At 45.4% G+C, this 22,910-nt stretch overlaps 1 protein-coding gene across 1 annotated transcript in view; it reads left to right on the plus strand.

Annotated features, from left to right (window-relative positions):
• Positions 1-22,910, plus strand: part of SMC1A (structural maintenance of chromosomes 1A) — a 182,958-nt gene that overhangs the window by 68,027 nt on the left and 92,021 nt on the right. The window contains exon 9 of the mRNA XM_086940138.1: positions 3,011-3,218. Within this exon, the coding sequence (XP_086796264.1) occupies positions 3,011-3,218 (208 nt within the window). The remainder of the gene's footprint in view (positions 1-3,010; positions 3,219-22,910) is intronic.

A 22,910-nucleotide genomic window follows, 5' to 3' on the forward strand; every position in this document is an offset into this window, starting at 1 on the left:
AGGCTGGGGAGCCCACCTCCTTCACTACACAACACAAGGGCTCTGGACAAACAAACAAAAGAAACTGCATATCAACCAACTAGAGTTGCTAGCGATATTCCTTGCCCTGAAAATATTCCAAAAATACTTGTACAGCAAGACTGTGTTGTTCCGGACGGACAACATGACAGCAATGTACTATATCCAAAAACAGGGAGGAACACACTCTCCACAACTGTCCTACTTAGCACAGAGCATATGGAAGTGGGCAATTCCAAAGGATATCTTTCTCCTGGCAGAACACCTCCCAGGGAAAGACAATCAGATTGCAGACCTGCTCAGCAGGCACAGCCAGCAACTTTTACGAATGGGAGATTCACCCCCAAGTTCTCCAACCATTCTTGAGGCAGTGGGGGCACCCAGAGATGGACCTGTTTGCCACAAACGAAAACTCAAAATGCCAGTACTTTGCCGCCAGGTTCCCTCATCCGTTGTCACAAGGCAATGCGATATGGATGAACTGGGCAGGCAGATTTGTGTACGCTTTTCTCTCAGCACCACTGATTTCGCTGGTGGCACGCAAACTGTGGCAACAGTCACTCCCACTGATCCTAGTTTCTCCCAAATGGGCGAGACAGCCATGGTACACAACATTCCTGGAACTTTCAGTAGTTCCTCAACAAAGGCTGCACCTCAGACCCCATCTTCTAACTCAGAACCATGGAGAAATCAGACACCCAGATCCCAATCAGATGAACCTAGCGATCTGGCTCCTGAAGTCTTAGAATTTGGATACCTTAACTTGCCTCCAGACTGTATGAACATCATTAAAGAGGCAAGGCGACCAACTACTAGAGCATGCTATGCAGCTAAATTGAAGAGATTTGTTATTTACTGCAACAATAACCAAATCAACCCTTTAGAAGCTTCCATACAGAACATTATGTTACCTGCTGCATCTTCAAAGATGCAACTTGGCGTACTCTTCCATAAGTCTACACCTAGCGGCTATAGCAGCATACCTTCAAAACAGGCAACACCTTTCACTGTTTAGAGTACCAGCTATAAAAGCTTTTATGGAGGGTCTTAAAAGAGTGATCCCTCCAAGACACCCACCTTCCCCAGTCTGGAATCTAAATATAGTACTTACCAGACTTATGGGACCTCCTTTCGAACCTCTACACTCATGTGAACTGCAATTCCTAACGTGGAAGGTGGCATTCTTAATTGCCATTACCTCACTCAGGCGAGTTAGCGTGTTACAAGGACTAACCATTCAGGAACCCTTCATGCAAGTACACGCTAACAGGGTGGTTCTTAGAACAAACCCTAAGATTATGCCAAAGGTCATATCCAACTTCCATATTGATCAATCAATAGAACTGCCAGTGTTCTTCCAGAATCCAGTCAGTAGCTCAGTGAGCCCTACACACACTGGATGTAAAGAGAGCTCTGCTTTAATATGTGGACAGAATGAAATCATTTAGGAAAACAAAGCAATTATTTGTTGCTTTTTCACCCCAACATAAAGGAAATCCAATATCAAAGTCAGGATTAGCCAAATGGGTCGATAAATGCATTCACATATGCTATCAAAAGGCTAAACACACTTTAACTGTCCCCCCGAGAGCACACACTACGCGAAAAATGAGGGCATCCATGTAATTCCTATGGAATATTCCTCTTGAAGACATATGTAGAGCAGCCACATGGACTACCATACACACCTTCACAAAACACTTCTGTGTAGACATGCAAGCAAAGATGCAAGCTGCTGTAGGCCAGGCTGTCCTCAAAACTCTTTCAAACTGCTGCAGCTGGCACAGGTAACCACCGCTAGAGGAGATACTGCTATTCAGTCTATGCACAGATATGAATTCAGCAGCCCACATGCCTCGAACGGAATATGCTACTTACCAGTATGCATCTGTTCTTGGCATGTAGGGCTGCTGACATTCATATCTCCTGCCCTCCTCCCCGGTGCCTGTAGCAGCTGCAGCATTATCTTTTGCATGGCCATCTCTTACTTTACTATCTCCATCTCTGCCACAATGGCGAAAAACAATCTGAGGATGGAGAAGATGCCCATGCGCACTGTAGTCCAGGGGAGGAGTCACCTATCTCGTGATACTTCGAAGACTCTTCCAGGACAACAAAGTGCAATCATCCGGACCCAACACTAGGCGGCGATCTATGCACAGATATGAATGTCAGCAGCCCTACATGCCAAGAACAGATGCATACTGGTAAGTAGCATTATCCTTTTTAAAGATGGCCTGGCAGTTGGCATTTGTTGGTGCTGCTGTATTCTACATTTGTGTTCTGCCAGTTTTCCAGCCCTATCAGACTGCTCCTGTCCTCCTTTCAAGCCTCTCTGTCCCACATACCTTCTCTGCTCATCCCCGCATTCTCTAGGGAGCACTTGTGCTGGTCTCTGCATGCCCCTGGGAGCACTTGTGCTGGTCTCTGCATGCCCCTGGGAGCCCTTGTGCTGGTCTCTGCATGCCCCTGGGACCCTTGTGCTGGTCTCTGCATGCCCCAGGGAGCCCTTGCACTGGTCTCCTCATGCCCCAGGGAGCCCTTGCACTGGTCTCCTCATGCCCCAGGGAGCCCTTGCACTGGTCTCCTCATGGCCCAGGGAGCCCTTGCGCTGGTCTCCTCATGCCCCAGGGAGCCCTTGCGCTGGTCTCCTCATGCCCCTGGGAGCCCTCGCGCTGATCTCTGCGTGCCCCTGGGAGCCCTCGCGCTGGTCTCTGCGAGCCCCTGGGAGCCCTCGCGCTGGTCTCTGCGAGCCCCTGGGAGCCCTCGCGCTGGTCTCTGCGAGCCCCTGGGAGCCCTCGCGCAGGTCTCTGCAAGCCCTTGGGAGCCCTCGCGCTGGTCTCTGTGCGCCCCTGGGAGCCTTTGCGCTGGTCTCTGCGTGCCCTAGGGAGCCCTCGCATTAGTCTCCGCGCGCCATAGGGAGCCCTCGCGCTGGTCTCTCTCTGCATGCTCCAGGGAGCCCTCACACTCTTGCTTTTGTTTCTGTCCACAGGCAGTCACTCGATGAACAGAAGACACAAGAGACTGACCTGACAGAAGAAGTGGAGCAGGCCAAGCGGCGCATAGATGAGATCAACAAGGAGCTGAATCAGGTGATGGAGCAGCTCGGTGACGCCCGAATCGACCGCCAGGAGAGCAGCCGGCAGCAGCGCAAGGCCGAGATCATGGAGAGCATCAAGAGGCTGTATCCTGGCTCTGTGGTGAGCAGTGCTTTGGCCCTAAGGGAGGGGGATGGGGCATAGTGTGCACAGAGGGCTGAACGCATCAGCAGATCGCACCACGGCTGTATGGTGAGCAGCACACTCACCCTATGAGAGGGGGAGGAGGGCATAGTGGGCACAGAGGGCTGAACCCATCAGCAGATCGCCCACCGGCTGTATGGTGAGCATCACTTTCACCCTAGGGGAGGGGGAGGAGGTCATGGTGGGCACAGTGGGCACAGAGAGCTGAAAGCATCAGTAGATCGCCCCACGGCTGTATGGTGAGCAGCAGTCTCACCCTAGGAGAGGGGGAGGAGGGCATAGTGTGCACAGAAGACTGAAAGCATCAGCAGATTGTACCACAGCTCTGAGGTGAGCAGCAATGTTAACTTTATTCATTGGACCTATTCATTGATGTTGAGTTGCTCGCCTGCATGTTTCCTGCTATTAGGTTGATTTGCTCTGTGTTGGTATTTGATGACATCCTCTGCCTATTTCTTGCTTTGTTAGGGGAGTCCCTGTTTATTAATTGATCACCATTAATTACCAGTCGCCTTTAGTTGCTTATGTTTGAGTTGGATCTGTTTCCATTGCTTTTTGTTGAGTTGATTCTTTGTCCATGGCCAGTCATTTAACCTGTTCATTGATGTTGACTTGGTTTTATGTCTGTTCATTGCTTGTGTTGGAGTGTATTCCCTTTGTTCCTTTTTGTGTAGTTCATTTCCACTTAGTGTCCTATGTGCTGTTTGTTGTTGAGTGTATTTACTTTGTCTGTTCATTGCTTTTGTGGAGTTGATTTGCTGTTTCTTATCTCTACTTTTGTTCCTGGTGGTTCTCTGTTCACTGGTGCTTGTGGTTGCTGTTTATCTTATTCTCTTTTTAGGTCTCGCCTGAGACAATGCGCTTGCGCATTGCTGGCGAGATTATAGTAAGCGGAAAAGTCTACCAAAACGGCTGCGGATCGCATACAGTTGATGTGATCTATGCGCATGCACGCCATCACCAGCCACATAACACGCCACCATTTGTCTGTGCCTCTGCATCAGACTTCAAAGGCTGCCGCTCCCCCGCCCCCCTGCATCAGACTTCAAAGGAATGCGCTCCCGCTCCCCCTCGCCACAGCAATGCAGAGAGCTTGTTTCTGGACGAAAGAGAAAGCCTACTGTGCTTGTTTCCAGTAGTCTTGCTCCTCAAATGCTGTTGCTGTGTTGCCATCTCTCTGGGGAAACTCAGCTTGAAAACACTCGACTTGCTAGCTGCAATGCTACATCCGCTATACTTTGCCTCTAGACAAGTTGATCCCTCGCAGACTGCTGACTCAGACCCCTCCCGATTCTGAAACTGACCAACGCAGTCTCTTCGCTCTGTCTTATGATGTCTGCCCTGCCATCATTTACTTCTGACCCTCACCACTACACCTCACCCTCACACACCCTCACACACCCTCACTCACCCTCACTCACCCTCACTCACCCTCACTCTCCCTCACTCTCCCTCACTCACCCTCACTCACCCTCACTCACCCTCACTCACCCTCACTCACCCTCACTCACCCTCACTCACCCTCACTCACCCTCACTCACCCTCACTCACCCTCACTCACCCTCACTCACCCTCACTCACCCTCACTCACCCTCACTCACCCTCACTCCCTCACTCGCCCTCACACACACCCTCTCACCCTCACACACCCTCTCACCCTCACACACCCTCTCACCCACCCTCTCACCCTCACACACCCTCTCACCCTCACTCACCCTCTCACCCTCACTCACCCTCTCACCCTCACTCACCCTCTCACCCTCACTCACCCTCTCACCCTCACTCACCCTCACACCCTCACTCACACTCACCCTCACAACCCTCTCGCCCTCACTCACCTTCACAACCCTCCCACCCTCTCAACCTCACACATCCCCTCACCCACCCCCTCACCCACCCTTACCCTCACCCTCCCTCACCCTCATCACCCTCCCTTGTTGTAACTTATCTAGGGCTCTAGTGTAATTTTCCCGATTCACGCCTTTATATAGGTATAACTTATCATATCCTTATACATGCATAAGAATCATAACCATATTTAGGCACAGCCAATGCAGTCCAAATACGGCATGGATACTTCCACTAATCTCCTAGAGTACAACAAGTTCTTGAAGACAACCAGCCTTTAGCAGTACGGGACTTTCCCCTGCTTCAGTATTGATTTGTCCCAGAGCTCCTGGAGCGTGTAAAGAACTTCGAGTTCTTAGTGACGTTGTTATGTCCACCCTTACGTCAAACTCGGCACCTTCCAGGTATAAATATACCCACATCTGCCCTATCAAAGAGACGGTGGTTTGGAGCAGATCGACTAACTACTTGCCCGACACCCTGCTGTAGCGAGTGCCGAAGGAAGCCGACCCTCCAGCTGACGCACTGAGAGAGACGCTGTCTTTCTCCTGCCGAGAAATCCAGCGTTTCCCTGCTACCCTTAAGGGTTACTGGGAGATCGAGTCCTGAGAGAGAGATACAAGACCTCCTTCATTCTATAACCAAGGTACGGAGCTGAGTAGACCCTTAGAGAATTCTTGGATAGAATCTTGGCAGAAACTATTTAACTCAAGCTACACCTCACTTACTTCTTCCCTTGTACTAGACTTAGGTTAGGTACACCGGGGTAGGCTTATTTTAGATGCACCAGTTGAGTACTTTTAGTCAATATTTATCATTGTATGTATTTTATCAATTTTATGTATCTTATGGCTTAGAAACCATAGCATGCTTTTACAGTATTATTTCATAATACTCTTTTTACTGTACGCACTTTACTTCATAGCAAGTATTACGATTGTTGCAATTAACTTCTCTTGCATGAGAAAGAAGACTGCTCAATAAATAACCTTTTTATTGAAAACGCCCGTCTCTCTATTTCTCTGCAAAAACCCTGGTGTAACGAAGCATGCACGATTGACTGAGTGAAATAGCCATCTATTGTTTCTGTGTCTCTGAAGATATATTTCTTATTCTTGGGGAACAAAGTTGTCATGTTATATGGTTGTCAGAAACTAATCCCTTCTTGTTTATTCGAGAAAGTTTCTAGTGACTTCTGAGCTAGCTGGCATTCATAATTAAGTCTAACATATTCAATAGAGACCTAGTCGACCTAAGTCCTACGTCTAAACTATCGTTTGTTATTCCAATGCGCAGAGCCTATTGGGAATATAGGAACTACACTACATGGCGCCCAACGTTTGGTAAGGCGATAATTTAACGCTAGATACTAGAGTAACTCAGTCGTGCTTTTCACACAGACCCCTTTTTCCATAAAAACTCCAATAGACGTCTGGAGTGGGTAAAAGGTTAGTATCCGCCAGAACTAAGTAGGACGAGAATCCTATGTATTCGTTACTGGTTTATTTAACGTTGAAGGATACAGTGTTCCAAAATATTGTGGACCTAATCTTTGTTTCCGTGAAACTTGCTTGCAAACTTTCTGTCAGCAAAATGGCAGAGAGTGACGACGATGGGGAGAGAGCTAGAATAGCAACTCGACTATTAGCAGAGGACACAAGTCTTCAGCAGAACAACCCGGATGCAATACTCATCCCGGTAAATGTAAGAGAGTGTAACTTACAAACTAATAAATAATGGAGTATCATCGAGAGGTGGTACAGTCATATTTGTGGTAGAGGCACATGAGTATCGGCAGACAGAGGTATTCTATTCACGGATAACTTTTCCAGCAGCAAATGCTGTGACACGCGAGTTCCACTACTACAAAGCAGAGGAACCTCCAGTGGAATACGTTCCTTTCGAGGACGTCGAAATTCCACTAACTTACCAGGAGCATCAGCTCTGGTTTAATGGCGCCCTAAAACATAAAAATCACATTACCAGGCTCAGTCCACTAGGTAGACCAGGAGCCACATGGGCGGTTCTAGCCAGCTAAGCAACACATCCTGACATAGAAGAAATGTCAGACAGAGAACTGTTAGTTCAACTAAAACAATTAATTAAAATACATAGACAATTAGTCCAATATGTCATGCGGACTTTAACAGTCCAACCAGCAATAACAATTCCACAGCAAACCCCTCATCAGGGGAATACAAGCAAAATTACACCACAGACTATTCAATCAGTCATTGGTAAATTACCCGCAAAACGGGCACAAATTCCGTTCTGGTTGGCTCAAAAGATTACTCAAATAGAGGCAGTATTCAAGTCAAGTCAAGTCAAAAAGATTTGTATAGCGCGCTACATACCCATAGGGTCTCAAGGCGCTTGTGGAGGGGTGGGGAATTACTTGTCGAATATCCAAGTTTTAAGTTGCTTTCTGAATGCTAGGTGGTTCTGAGTAAGGCGAAGGTGAGTGGGAAGGGAGTTCCAAGTTTTAGCTGCCAGGTAGAAGGATCTGCCTCCCATGGTACACCTCATGAAAAACACAGAATTCTAACAATATGTTTACCAATGGGGATCGCACCACATGTGGAAGACTGTGACACTTGGGGAACAGTCTTTGCTTCAATCTACACAAAAACACATGGTGTTCCGTCTATCGCGGTTATACCAGACGTAATAAGACAGATTCAAAATGAATACGGTCCAGAGCCTGCTTTAAATCTAGGTATGAAATTACTGAAAGATTTTAAACAAGTCTCGGCTATACTACTAGCCAACATAAAAGGAGAAGCAGCATCAGTGGCAATCTGCCAAAAATGAAAAACAGATATAGCAGAACAACCTTTTGAACTTGCCAGAATAATTGAAAAATCCTATGAAGAATTAAGTAGAGATAGTTTGGGTGGGAAACCACTAAAACACCAACTAACAGAAAATCCTGAAAAAACTTTCATTAAAAATAGTTTAATTACTCCTGAAAAGAAATGGGAAAGTATCAAACAGACTCTTCCTAAAGAGAAACTGTTTCAGTCCAGAGGAAGGTCTCCCCAAAGGAGAGATAGATCTCCATAACGGGGGAGGGTAGGTCTCCACAACGGGAGCCCTCTGAGAAAAGATATAACCTCAGAAATAGGGATAATTTGAAAAAACCTAATAGATATCAAGATAATGATACACGCCCCTCTCGATCTTTTCAGACTTCCTCACAGAAATCTGAAAGAAGAGGATGGTCAGAACATAAAGAAGAGCGTGTCAAGTCCAAAGACAAGGAACCCGCTCACCAAAGTAAAAAATCTCAATTTTCCTAAAAGATGGTAGCAAGCATAAAGATAAAACATGCCGAGGATCCTGAGGACACAACTCAAGAACGTAGAGTGGGCCCAAACAATGCTAGAGAGCGCAGCAGAAGTGACCATAGCTCGCAAGATCCTGATGAATCTTCTGGAGACAGTGGACACGAATGAGAACATTCAAGTGGAAACTGCAGACAACAGAGTTAGTGTACCCCATAAATTATATGAAATAACATTGCGTATAGAAGGGGACATAACTAGGAAAATAAGAACTCTCTTTTGGGATAACTTATCTAAAGGCTATGATATCCTGCTAGCTGAGAAAGACTGGCCACCAGAGTTTGTAAGGGAGTGCCCACATGGCGAAGAAATGATTATGCCTGCCTTCTCAAATCATATTCCAATTCATAAAAAATATACATATGCAAGAAAATTGGCAGTGGCCCAATCCCCTGCATTATATAAAAATCATGTAGGATGGGATGAGGAATCCCCTCACCATAAAATCCAGTTAAAAAATCAACCTACTTTGCAAAGGCAGTATCCTGTTAGGCAAGAAGCTAAAAAACAAGTCAGGGAGATCTTAGATCAACTTGAGTACCAGGGGGTGATTGAAACATGCACCTCACAAATGAACACACCTTTGTTTCCTGTCTCCCAACCAGACAATTCTTATCGTCTAGTTTTGGACTACAGACACTTAAACTCTTGTTGCAAAACATTTGCAGTACAAAATTCACACAGTGCAGCACTGATGAATAACATCGTGCGCAAAAAATATAAAACGACATTAGATCTTTCAAATGGTTTCTTCTGTCAAAACATAGCACAAGAAAGCAGGTATTTGACCGCTTTCTCAAGTATGCAATTTTGCCGTCTCCCCCAGGGATTCAAGTATAGCCCAGGATTATTTTCAGCCAGAGTAACAGAATTACTACAAATGTATGATGATGAGGCATTATCTTATGTTGATGATATCTATGTAACAGACGATGACTTGGACAGGCACTTGAAAAGAGTGAAAACCATTATACTTGGGTTCGCATCTGAAGGGTACAAATTCAACTTTGAAAATCACGGATTGCCCACCTTACTGTCCTATTTCTAGGATATGAGTTATCAAGAGAAGGGAAAAGCCTAGCAACCAATTTCTTAGAGAAATGTGCGCTGCTCCAAGCACCAAAAACGCTGAAAAACTTACAATCAATTCTAGGTTTCCTGAATTTTGGAAGAACGTACGTTCTGAATTACGCAGAGAGGGTTAAACCTCTCTACGAATTAATAAAACTTGATTTCAAACAAACTAATTGGACTCAGAAACACACAGAAATTTTACGTTCAATACAAACAGACGTTAGCTAAAACAAAGCTGCAAACACGCGTAAACATACGCAACCTTGTAATCCGAATCATCCCAGGAAGATGCGGATTCACGTACCTGACCTATAACGAAGGTGAAACGGTACCAATAGCTTACAATTCACACTTGTACACACAAGCTGAAATAAAATTCACTTCAACTGAGAAAATTCTGACAGCGGTTCAAACTGCTATAGCAAAAGAAAGAGCCCTCGCACAGGGATACGCATATTGGTCGTTACACCTGTACATGCCTTGGAGGCAGTGACCAGAGCGAGCATTCCAAATGCTAAAGCTTGACATCCAAAATGGATACAATGGGTTAATTCTCTTGCTGCAACAGGCGTTGAATACGTTTTTGACCCTAGCTTGAAAACACAAGAATTTCTCCAACACGAGTACGAATGTCCTCTGCCGACCGAAATTCTGCCTCTTGAACATTACGGGTGTATAATATATACAGACTGATCAGCACAGCCCGCAATTGGGGGTAAACAAGCATATAATGCTGCGTGCGCGATTGTTAAAGTTTGCTGGCGCGAAGGTAAATTCAGACCAATGGTCACTAAAACTCAATCACTCAGGAACTGTACAGCTCAGCGAGCTGAACTACAGGCTCTCAAGATGGCGCTTGAAAACGTTGATCGCGAATTCCCCACACTAATAGTGTGCGATTCGTATTACTGCGTCCAGTCTTATAATAAATACTTGCAGAACTGGGTTCAAAACGGTTTCAAAGATGCGAAAGGTGGCTCAATAAAGCATAAAATGCTTTGGGAACAAGTAGTTCTTTTACAGAAAGAACTACAAAAGACTCACGTGATCCATCAACGTGATGGCGTTCACGTTGCAGGGAATTCATTGGCTGATGAAGCCGCAAAGGCAGCCGTCCACACAGCTTCCGTAGCTGCAATCACTCGTTCAAAAACGAAAATAGACAGCGAAATAATGCAAGCTGTCACTGCTTTAGTAAAAAACTGTGGTAAGACACTCCCGAAAGGCTTTCCAGTAAACTACTCATATTAAACTGATGCAAACAATGTTCCTTTTGCTCAAATCCCTGCAGTGGGGGATAGGGCAATCCCAAACATGGAACATAGGTTAGGACTAATCGTAGCAACACATGAAGGGCTTGCCTCTGCACACACAGGTGTTTCCGCCACAGTATCTTTATTAAAACAAAGATATTGGTGGCCGCGCATGAGGAAACTGACTAGAAACTATGTTCTAGACTGTGAAATATGCCAAAAAATGACAGTATCAACAGTGAAACGTCCTGCGCAGACACCCCTACTGATCTCAGATAAACCATTAGGGTGTGTTTACCTGGACCACTGTGGTCCCTTACAAAGGGACGGTAACTATAAATATATCATGGTCACAGTGGATTCCTGCACGAGATTCATTTGGATGTGGCCCCAGCGCTCGGCTGGCGTCAGAACTGTTATAAAAGATTTGCGAGTCTTTATCGGCACATACGCAATCAGCACTCTGCATTCTGACCAGGGTCCTGCGTTTAGCTCTCGAGCTTACAAGGAGGCCATGGCCAGCTTGGGCGTTGCATTGCGGTACTCTAGTCCCTTCCACCCTGAGGGTAATGCGGTAGTGGAAAGAAAAAACCATGACCTAAAGCAATCTATAACAGCGAGGGTATTCGGTTCGGGTGATGGGTGGGTCAAACATCTAATAAGTGTCCAACATAGTCTAAATAATCTGCCAAGAAATTCTCTGGGTGGAATCACTCCGTATGAACTTTTGTTTGGTACTAGAATGATAATCGAAGACCTCGATAGTCAGACTTCGGTGGTGGAACAAAAAACCTTTGATATCAAAGATTGTTTGGCTGTTTTACAGGACTTAAATGAAACAAGAAATCTGAGTAACACAAAGCTAAAGCCAACGGCCACTGAAGAAAAACAACCTGTCCCAGCAAGACCTGTCTGGATTCCAAAGATTGGGGATCTGGTCAGAGAAAAGATTGCGGTGAAGAAGGAATTTGGGCCTTCTTACAGGAAAGCAGTACCTGTCTTAGCAATCAACGGAACAAGATCAGTAGTACTACCGCCACTTGCTGGTAAAAAGGAGAACAGAGTTGTATCAATCGACCTGGTAAAACCACAATCATGTGGCCAATAATAAGTAGTAGGCCCATTGGACTCCCAAGAAGTAGCAAAAGACCAAATCTTGCTACAATCCAAGAGGTTCAAACTGAGATACTAATCACATTTGATAAACCTGCAGTGAATAAAAAAGGACTATGCAACAAAGCCATGGAACTTGTGCCTCTTGAAACCCTAATAACAGTTCGTCAAGAAACACCTGTCTACAATGATGTAGCCTCTGACTATACTAATATGACAAAGGAAGAAGCAACTACAAAGATGAATAACAATCCTGATGCGATTCCAACAATTGACAGAACTGCCTCTGGCTATTTCATCAATTTCTATGACTTTTCTGAAGATCCCAGTGAACATGAATAAAAGCGAGCAAAGAAAACATTCGAAGAAAAAATAACAGAACTCTTTCATCAACTTGGAGAAATATATCTGATTTCACCATGGATTGAATTGTGGATTGTGTTATATGTACTTTTCCTCCTGCTCTGGCTCATTTTGGTTTTAAGCTTGGGAAGAATGATTGATGGAAAATACAGTACACTGGACACAGCAAGTCAGAAAATCAACTTGGTCCTAAAACCTCACAAGTCACTGAAATTGAACCCGGGGAAAACAGAACTGGTTTTGACTGGGGACAGCGCTAAATATTGGGGCCCCCAATACTGGCCTTTAGACCTGGGTCAAGCCCCACAACCATCACCATCGGCTAAAACGCTGGGAGTCATCGTGGACAGTGACCTTTCATTAAAGGCACAAGTGGGCCAGGTGGTTTCCAAGTGTTTCCATCAGCTAAAAAAAATCAGGAAGGTTCGGCGATTACTAACGCTAGAGGCCACTACCCAGGTTGTGATCACCACTGTTCTGTCCCATCTGGATTACGCGAACGCCATCTATTTGGGTCTCCCAGTCTTTTTACTCAAGCGTCTCCAGATGGTACAGAACTATGCTGCCAGGATGATACTGAAGCAACCAAGGTGGCAAGCAGGGACCCCCCCCCCTCTTACCAAACTGCAATGGCTCCCGATTACACAACGCTGTGCATTCAAGGCAGGATGCATGATTTTTAAATCACTGCATGGTAAAAGCCCCAAATTCATCAATCAAATAATCACCAGATACGTCCCCCCCCCCCCCCCCCGCAACCTCCGTTCACTCCACCTAGGCCTTCTTCAGATTCCTCCGTTCAAGCTTAAACGTTGTATTGGCATTTATATAGCGCACTACTTACCCGTAGGGTCCCAAGGCGCTTCGACCGCTGCGAAACCCTTCCTGGCTTCCCTGAGAGATGGTCCCTTAATGGGTATCTCCAGGGTGAGACCAGGCATCCCCGGCGGTCTGGTGGGGCCGTTAGTGAAGATGAGGCAAGCTAATGCCCAGAGTTGCCGAGTGTGATCGCTGATCAGAGTGGGCACCGAGGCGAGAGAATTATCGAGTCCGCTGACCCTGGTCCAGAAACCTGCCGCGCCGGGAATCGAACCCTGGTCCCGGGCCGTCCTCTGCTCTCGGGTCTGCCGCCTCTAACCAGTGAGCCACACTACTTCACTGCCACTGTTCTGGTGGACGTTCTGGTGGACGTAGGTTTGCAGTACTCGCCCCCCGCCTATGGAATACCTTGCCACTGGAAATTCGGCTATGTCAAGATCTTCTACCTTTTCGGAAAGCACTGAAGACTTGGCTTTTTAGACAAGCTTTTTAAATCCTATTCTTTTACCTCTGTTGTGTTACTGTTAAACTCAGCGCCAAGAAACTAATCAGTGTTAGTGCGCTTAATAAATAATTTAATAACATAACATAACATCTCATGTTGAAAAAAGAGACCTGTCATCAGTAAACATCACAGCCATTCCTATACCTGGTGGTGTAGCATGGGACGCTTCTGATTACGACATCTATGGCCCAGTTGAAGTCTTGAAGTATCCACACCAGTTCAAGGTTTCTTTAAGTGACTTTGTCTCACCGAGTACTTTCTCTGATGATTGGGACTTTGAGACTATTAATAATATGATGTCTGATTTAGAAATGTCAGCAAAATTTACAGATCATGATTATTTGGAAGGTTCATCTGATTATGAAGAAATGTATTGCTTTAACATTATGGGCACCACTATTTGCATAAATCTGCAAAACCTAGAAATGTTTTTACTTATAATCAATGGGAACATTGTCCAACACCGCCAAAAGGCAGCTCAAACATTTTATGGGAAATTTCCATACTTCTCAGGCTTTAATATCACAGATCCCGAAACGTTTTATTTAAAAAATGTGAATAAGACCGGAATGAAAAATATGATGACCAATACAAAACAGATATGTTCTACAAAATCTTATGAACAATTGTCTACATTTGGTTTTGAATTCTGGAAAGATAACATTGAAACAAAAACAATCTGGGGTTCAAAAGATTGGCAAGTACAGGGATTAGAATCATTATTCAGAGCCTGCATGATCTCAGAACAAATAATGTTCCTGAATGACACCATTCAACAAACAACCTGTCTTGGCATAGCCAAGATAAAAGATTTAAACAACCCGTCTATACCAAAGCCTATGCCTTATAGTAATAGTACTACAGATGAGGGGTTAGAGGAGTCCCATATTTTACACCAAAACAGAACTAATCCTGATTGGAAAAAATGGTTGATCTGGCCCACAGACACTAATAACTGTCAAGATAAATTCCTGGACAAAACACAGGGGTTCAAACAGAACAGAACAGACCAGACCCAAGATATTCCCAGAGACAACATCCAGGGATAATAACAACATACAGTGAAGGAAAACTGTCTCGAATGGCTACAGAAATCCTCACTAACTGAAATTAAGCAACACTTGACCTTACTTAAAGAAGGTGCTGACTTGCGGGATTTCTTATTGGGACCTCGCAAACAGTGTCAAAAACGTTTCATATACGCCGGTATATATGCTGCTTACAACGAAGCTTGGAAAATAACGCAAATTGAAACTGCTGGAAAAAATTCAAGAAATTGATCGTATTAATTAGGAAAAATCACGGTCTGTAGTGGATAATGGGTTAAAGACTCTGTCCTCCAGAATTTATTCTTTGGACAGCATTGTATTATCTGCTATTGATATAATAGAACAGGATATGCTAATGTTACAACATGGCCAGTCCCAATTACGTTCTATTGTACAGTTAGGCTGGACGTTACAAAATCTGCGTTCAGGCTACGTGCCTTGGCGTCTAATCAACACAACGTCATTATTTTCTATCTATTTTGTTTCAGAACAGCATTTTTATTGAGAGATTGCAAAGAAGACGCAGCACTCCGGACACCGGAGGAGCTGCGAGCAGATGAGCAATATTCACTGAAAGGCAATCTATACAATAGTTTCAAGGAAAACAATTACCCCAGCCCTCCCACACCCCTTCCCCCCCACCAGCTTCCTCCCCACCAACTTCCCCCACCCGGATCCCACCCTAACCCCCTGCACAATGTCCACACATTCCTAAAAAGAAAAAGAAAAAAATGTATGAAACATTCAATGTATACTCTCCCTCACCCAGGATCTAAGCGCATCTGTCCTGCATCAACATCATGTTGCACTGGCGGCTCCAGCCACAGTCCTCTGTAATCTACCCATCTCCTCCATATTTTATAGTGTTTCCTGGGGCAGCCTCGGGCCTCAAACACTGGACGCTCCAATCCCATGCAGAAATCTAAACCCTTTTTCCATACTCCCACCGGGGGGGCTCTGGGGTCCTTCCAGGCTCGAGCCACATCCCTCTTGGCTACTGTAAGGCCAAGAAGCAGTAAATGCCGTTTATAAACGTTACCACCCACTGGTTCCATAACATGTAGAAGGCCCGACTGCGGCGTACGGGGAAGCTCCCAACCCAACACTTCAGACACAGTCCCATACACCTGTTCAGAACCTTTCCAGTACACCACATGACCATACCGTATGCATAAAGGTGCCCACCTCCCGACCACACCTCAAGCATTCAGGGGACGCAATCAGGCCAGCCCGCCACAGCCTCTCCCTAGTATATGTAAATATTTGAATTGAATAAACCGTAGGCGTAAAGCAATGGCCGCTCCTCTTGGGGCTGCAAGGGCTTCTCTCCAATCTTCCTCTTCCAGCTCACCCACGTCCCCCTCCTATGCGGTCCGCAGTTTAGCGAAGGGGAGCAATGTGTAACTAATGTCTGGTAGATGCGGGATATCTTTTTATCTTCCAATTGATGTTTGATGTTTGTGGGTTTTTATATAGCGCACGTACACTCCAAGGAGCATCTTGGCGCTCTTGACTGCATTGCAGTATGGGATTTTGGGAGGTTATAACTGAGCGTTAAAAAGTCCTTAGACTAAGGTTTTGCATTTCGATTCCGGTAGTCCATAGATCCAGGTTTTTAATAGTTTTTTAAAGACTTTTTCTGATGGAGATGCTCTGAGATAAGCTGGAAGAGTATTCCAGGCTTTAGCGCCTAAGACTGCTAAAGATTTTCCACCCTTAGTGGCCAGTCGGAACTTGGGTATGGTCATTAGATTGGCCGTGGCTGACCTGAGTTCTCTATTTGGAAGGTATCTGTGGAATTTATTGGACAGATATTTAGGTCCGCACTTATGGTAGCCTCTGTATGTGATCAGAAGGATTTTAAAAAGTATCCGTTTCTGGATGGGGAGCCAGTGCAGCATATTCAGAGCAGCTGATGCAGACGATTTTCTAGGCTATCTCAAAACAAGCCGGGCCGCCGCATTTTGAATCATCTGCAGTTTATGTAGGGTAGATTTTGCCGCCCCTGCGTACAGACTGTTGCAGTAATCAATTCTCGATGTTAAAAGAGCAATTGCTACTGTGCGACGAGCGGCCAATGGCAGGTAGTCAAAGAACTTGCGAAATCCTTTGATTATGTTGAAACAAACACCAGCCACTTCTTTAGATTGCTGTTTGAAGGATAGCATGTCGTCAAATTTTATTCCTAGATTCCGTGCTGCGCTGATGGTATTAGGGGGGGCTTCCGCATCTGAGGGCCAGCAGGTAAATGGGGAAAAGATATTATTTTTTCCGAAAGGCAGGATCTCTGTTTTTCCCAAGAATACTTTAGCCTCCAGGGGGCTGAATACGGGCAAAGAGTCCAGGCCTTCCAAGGCGGGTGAGATGGCATGACGGAACTGTAAATATTTAAAGAACTGGGTTCGGGGCATGTAATAGTCTTCCATCGGCTCTTGGAACGATTTAAGGGTCGTGGCTTTCATAACGTGGCCCAACGCCGATATACCTATCACGTCCCAGCCGCGGAACCCCTGTAGGGACGCCAGAGCCGGCAACCTACCATTCTGCCACAATGGGGTTTCCTTCGTCAGTCTGTTCCACCATCCCATGCGGCTTAGCGCCTGTCCCAGATCCGGAAAACCACCCGAGTAATGACTGGGAGCCTCTTCCTTTTCCCAGCCGAATACAATATAGTGTGTAGGGTGTCCGGTTCCATTAGATACCTCTCGAGGGCGTACGCTGGGTCTCCCCGGTCCCCATACCACCATTCGTTCAATATCAACAGGTGAGATGCCTGATAATAGGACAAAACATCTGAAGACGCTAATCCACCGCAGTATGTGGAGAGGAAACGGGTACGGAGCGCCACTCTCACCGCACCCCTGGCCCAGAGGAATTGGCCTAATGCCGAGTTGACCTGTCGAAACCACTGTGGCGAGATAGGGTAGGGGTGGTTCTGCAGTTGGTATAGCAGACGCGGAAGGGCCACCATCTTAAAAATGGCCGATCGGCTATAGACATTCAGGGGCATACGGGGCCAATGTTTTCATTTCCGATCGGACCCGGTCCCAGACAGGAACGACATTGCGCTCCTAAGAGACCCCGGGTAAGTCCGTTAGGAACATTCTAAGGTACTTAAGGCCCCCCGCCGCTTCCTGCAGCGCAGACGCCCAGGACCCTAGTCCCGTGCGGTCTCCTAGTGTCCACAGCGTGGATTTCCGCAAGTTTAGATGGAGCCCCGACACTTCCCCGAATACCCGCATTATTTCCAGGACCCTCGCACCTGACATGTTTAGTTCCGTGAGAAAGAAGAGAACACCGTCGACATATAGCGCGATTCTGTCTGACTGTCCCGCCGTCCATTCAAAGCCTCGCATTTGTGCCTCTATTCTTAGCCACGCCGCCAGTGGCTCCATGGCAAGGGCAAACAGATACGGCGAGAGGGGGCACCCCTGCCGAGTGCCCCGTCCAATAGGAAAGGCGTTGGATACAGCTCCAGCCACTCTCACCGAGGCCGTCAGGTCGATATATAGCAACTTCAAGTATGATAGAAATTGGGGCCCAAGAATCAGGCGAGGTAGGAGCGCATGTAGGTAGCCCAACTCAACGAGTCAAAGGCCCTGGCTATGTCAGCCAGCAGGAGTGCCGCCTGGGTTCCTGTGGCCTGCATCGCCTCTACCGCCACCTGTGCACGCCTAATATTGTGCCTCGTCGCTCTATAAAATGAATTGTGCAACATCTTTTCTTTAGAGATAACAAAGCCTCTCGGGTATGATGACTTAATATTGGATTTCACAATCTTCCCACATTTGTGGTAAGAAGTCTCTGATCTTACAAACTTAATATAAATAATAAATATCTTTACTTTGCATCAGGAGTAATAAGATTTCCTTGTTTCTCTCTTTTTTTCTTTAATGCAGACCCCCGACGAAGGGGCCTTAGCCCCGAAATGCATTGGGTTTTGATCAATCATTTTTTTATGAGTAAATAAATCTGTTTGTATTCGCTATGTTACTATGATGATATAAATGGTGATATTACAAGATATTATGTAAAAAAGTAAAGTGAAATGTGATGTACTTTTCATTTTTCGAAAAAATAAATAGAATGTACTAAAGGAGAATTTGTATTGTAGTAGTGCGTACTGGAGTCCTGGTGACTGACAGCACCAGGCCATATATATTCGTCGCTCTAGAAGGCATAAATCCCGCCTGATCTGGGTGGACAAGGTCAGTGATATATGGAAGGAGGCGATTGGCGAGTGCTTTGGCCAATATCTTCGCCTCATCATTCAGAAGCGATATGGGCCTATACGATTCGTGTTTTTCGGGGGGCCTCCCAGGCTTACAGAAGACTACGATTTCGGCATGTCTCCAGTCCGCCGGTAAGCGGCCACAATCCCTGGCCGCCTCCAACGCCCTCTTATAATACGTCCCCAACTGAAGATGATATTTCCTAAAGAATTCGCATGGGAACCCATTGGGCCCGGGGGCCTTACCAGCATTCAGTTCCCCAAGGGCCGTTCGCAGCTCCTCGGCCGACAGAGGGAGTTCGAGACGATCCCGTCCCTCCTCCGAAATTGCCCGTGGCGGAAGGTCTGCAAGAAATTTGTCGATGGCCTCTTCTTGGAGGGACTCCCGACGGGCATACTGGGCCGCGTAGTATTGCGCAAAACTGTCTGCTAGCTCCTTAGGGGCCGACAAGGAATCCCCGGCCTCATCCAGAAGACCCGGCAGGGCCTGCGCCTGGAAAGTGCCCTGGCAGAGCCTATATAGCATTGTGCTGGACTTATTGCCCCATTGGTATATTCTGCTCTGCGTGGTTATTTTCTATCTTTAACCTTACAGATAAACAAATCTCTTTGGCACAAAAAGGAGCGGACTATACAGTGCTGAGCATTGAAAGACTAGAAAGATTCCCATTAACAGTTTCCGAGAGGCCTGTCATTGAATGGATAATACATGGTACCATAACAATACCAATAATTACATTCCAGTTTCAATACTGCCTACAGCATATACCAGCGGGCCTGTATGAAAGGTTGGGTAAAGGATACATTAAGTCGACCTGGAATTTACCTTACACACATAGATGTTGGGAGTGGGCGTAACCAAGAAGTATTTCTTAGTGGGAAAAATTGTGAATACTCACCAAGTGGTACACTTCTGTGTCAAGAAATTAATTTACATGGAGCCTGTGAGGGTTCATCTAATGACCTTTCTTGCCACTTGCACGGCACCCCAGCCACACAAACAGAACCTGTTTTCAGGCAGCTTTCCAACGGCAGCTATGTTATGTTAAGTGACCACAGCTGTTGTGGCATGTTGCCAGGAACAGCCTATCTCGTCAGTGTTACATCCAGGGTCACTTGTTGTATGCAAGTATTGTATCCAAACAGAAAGCCAGACAAGGAGGCAACAATTTGGCCTTCATTGAATATCTCTTCTATTCAAATTGATACATTAAGCAGAATGAAAGCCATTCTTTTACAAAAAAACTGTGCCTTTGACCTCGTCTAGAGAAACGTATGATCTGCAAGTTGCAAGGACCTCGGCAGAGATACATACATTATTATCAACAAACTGCCCCGTACATTTCGTAGAAATGTTAGGTCAAATTTTAAACATGTCAGATACCAGTGGCTTCGCACATGTATTTAAGACACTTTTTTCGGGACTGTTAACACCCTTTGAAGCAGTCCTGAGCATTTTTCAGAATTTCGTGCACTCTTGTGTTCGGCGGTCTGCCTCTCATTTTGGGACTCTTAGCAGGAATTCAATTTTTGTTCCTTCTGCTCCGATATGGCAAGCCAAGTCACCAGCGATACCCAGATTACCATGGAACAAACGATCCAGGCAATGCGGTACCGAAATAAGATAACACAGGTCCTCGGCTTGGCTCATCTAAGAGATCTGAATACCACTACGGTTTCTATCATTCAGACCAATCTGGCAAGATTGCATCTTACCTGTTCTACGATGCCTTCTCTGCGGTGAAGAATACGTGTTAGACATCTGTCTCTCACTTCCATCAGCAGTACCTATGGATGTCGATACTTTGCTTGGTTCAGTAACGGCTCATGCAACGTGTGGTCCCCAGCGGCTACCAATTCTGATGACGGCATTCGTTGAGACCTCACCATTACGACTAGGTGGCAGTGAGGTACGAGATGAATGCGGCACACAGGTACAACTTTCTGTGAACATTACTGATCCAGATCACGCTGACGGTAATGTATCTCACATATGCAGTATTTCTACTTTTTCGGAAATGGCCCAACTTTCACCTACTGTGGTAGACAAATTCTTTGCCAGCCTATCTGAGTTAAAGTTTTCTCGTAACAACGAGAATAACTCTTGAGAAACCAGCACACAGCGTTCCCTGAACTTTGATTTCGGCCTTCAGTTTTGATAAACAGAACTTCAAAAATTTGGAACTATTTTTTACTACAACGAAATTATTTTTTCTCAAATACCAAAATATTTACCTTTTTTGGCACAGAGTAATCTGCTTAATGTAGAACTATTCTTAGAGAACAAGATTTCTATTTTTTGAAATCTAGAGAAAATATTTAAACTTAGTCTCTAGCATATGTACAGTACTATATAAATCTGTGATTAAATGGTCTCGACCTTCTCTTCTGTATCAAGAGCCATTTCATAAATGTAATTTCGGGAATCATTCAGCAAGCATTTCAAATATAAAACTATATGCATTTGAATGATACCACTGCTTAGAAAATGTACAGTACAATACTCATTTTTCGTGTACAAACCATTTCAAATGCATTTTTTTTATTTTTGGGGTGGGATTGTAAACACATGCTTAGAAATGTTATAACTGCTTAGTATTTAGTAAAGATGTACATTCTACGTGGAGTGGGTGTTGTAACGTATCTAGGGCTCTAGTGTAATTTTCCCGATTCATGCCCTTATATAGGTATAACTTATCATATCCTTATATAGGCATAAGAATCATAACCATATTTAGGCACAACCAACGCAGTCCAAATACGGCATGGCTACTTCCACTAAGCTCCTAGAGTACAACGAGTTCTTGAAGACAACCAGCCTTCAGCAGTACGAGACTTCCCCCTGCTTCAGTATTGATTTGTCCCAGAACTCCTGGAGCGTGTAAAGAACTTTGAGTTCTTAGTGACGTTATTATGTCCACCCTTACGTCAAACTCTGCACCTTCCAGGTATAAATATATCCACATCTGCCCTAGCAAAGCACGGTGGTTTGGAGCAGATCGACTAACTACTTGCCCGACGCCCTGCTGTAGCGAGTGCCGAAGGAAGCCGACCCTCCAGCTGACGCACTGAGAGAGATGCTGTCTTTTCTCCTGCCGAGAAATCCAGCTCCAGTGTTTCCCTGCTACCCTTGTGGGTTACTGGGAGATTGAGTCCTGAGAGAGAGATACAAGACCTCCTTCATTCTATAACCAAGGTACGGAGCTGATTAGACCGTTCGAGAATTCTTGGATAGATTCTTGGCAGAAACTATTTAACTCAAGCTACACCTCACTTACTTCTTCCCTTGTACTAGACTTAGGTTAGGTACACAGGGGTAGGCGTATTTTAGATGCACCAGTTGAGTACTTTTAGTCATTATTTATCATTGTATGTATTTTATCTATTTTATGTATCTTATGACTTAGAAACCATGTCATGCTTTTACAGTATTATTTCATAATACTCTTTTTACTGTACGCACTTTACTTCATAGCATCTATTACGATTGTTGCAATTAACTTCTCTTACATGAGAAAGAAGACTACTCAATAAATAACCTTTTTATTGAAAACGCCCATCTCTTTATTTCTCTGCAAAAACCCTGGTGAAACGAAGCATGCACGATTGACTGAGTGAAATAGCCATCTATTGTTTCCGCGACTCTGAAGATATATTTCTTATTCTTGGGGAACAAAGTTGTCATGTTATATGGTTGTCAGAAACGAATCCCTTCTTGTTTATTCGAGAGTTTCTAGTGACCTCTGAGCTAGCTGCCATTCATAATTAAGTCTAACATATTCAATAGAGACCTAGTCGACCTAAGTCCTACGTCTAAACTATTGTTTGTTATTCCAATGCGCAGAGCCTATTGGGAATATAGGAACTACACTACACCCTCTCACCCCCTCCCCCTCACACACCACAGCACTCAGGAACACCACCACATCACTCAGGGGAATCACTCAGGGACACCACCACATCACTCAGGGGCACCACCACATCACTCAGGGGCACCACCACATCACTCAGGGGCACCACCACATCACTCAGGGGCACCACCACATCACTC

The sequence above is a fragment of the Lissotriton vulgaris genome, chromosome 10 (genome assembly GCF_964263255.1).
Source record: "Lissotriton vulgaris chromosome 10, aLisVul1.2, whole genome shotgun sequence".
NCBI classification, from domain to species: Eukaryota; Metazoa; Chordata; class Amphibia; order Caudata; family Salamandridae; genus Lissotriton; species Lissotriton vulgaris.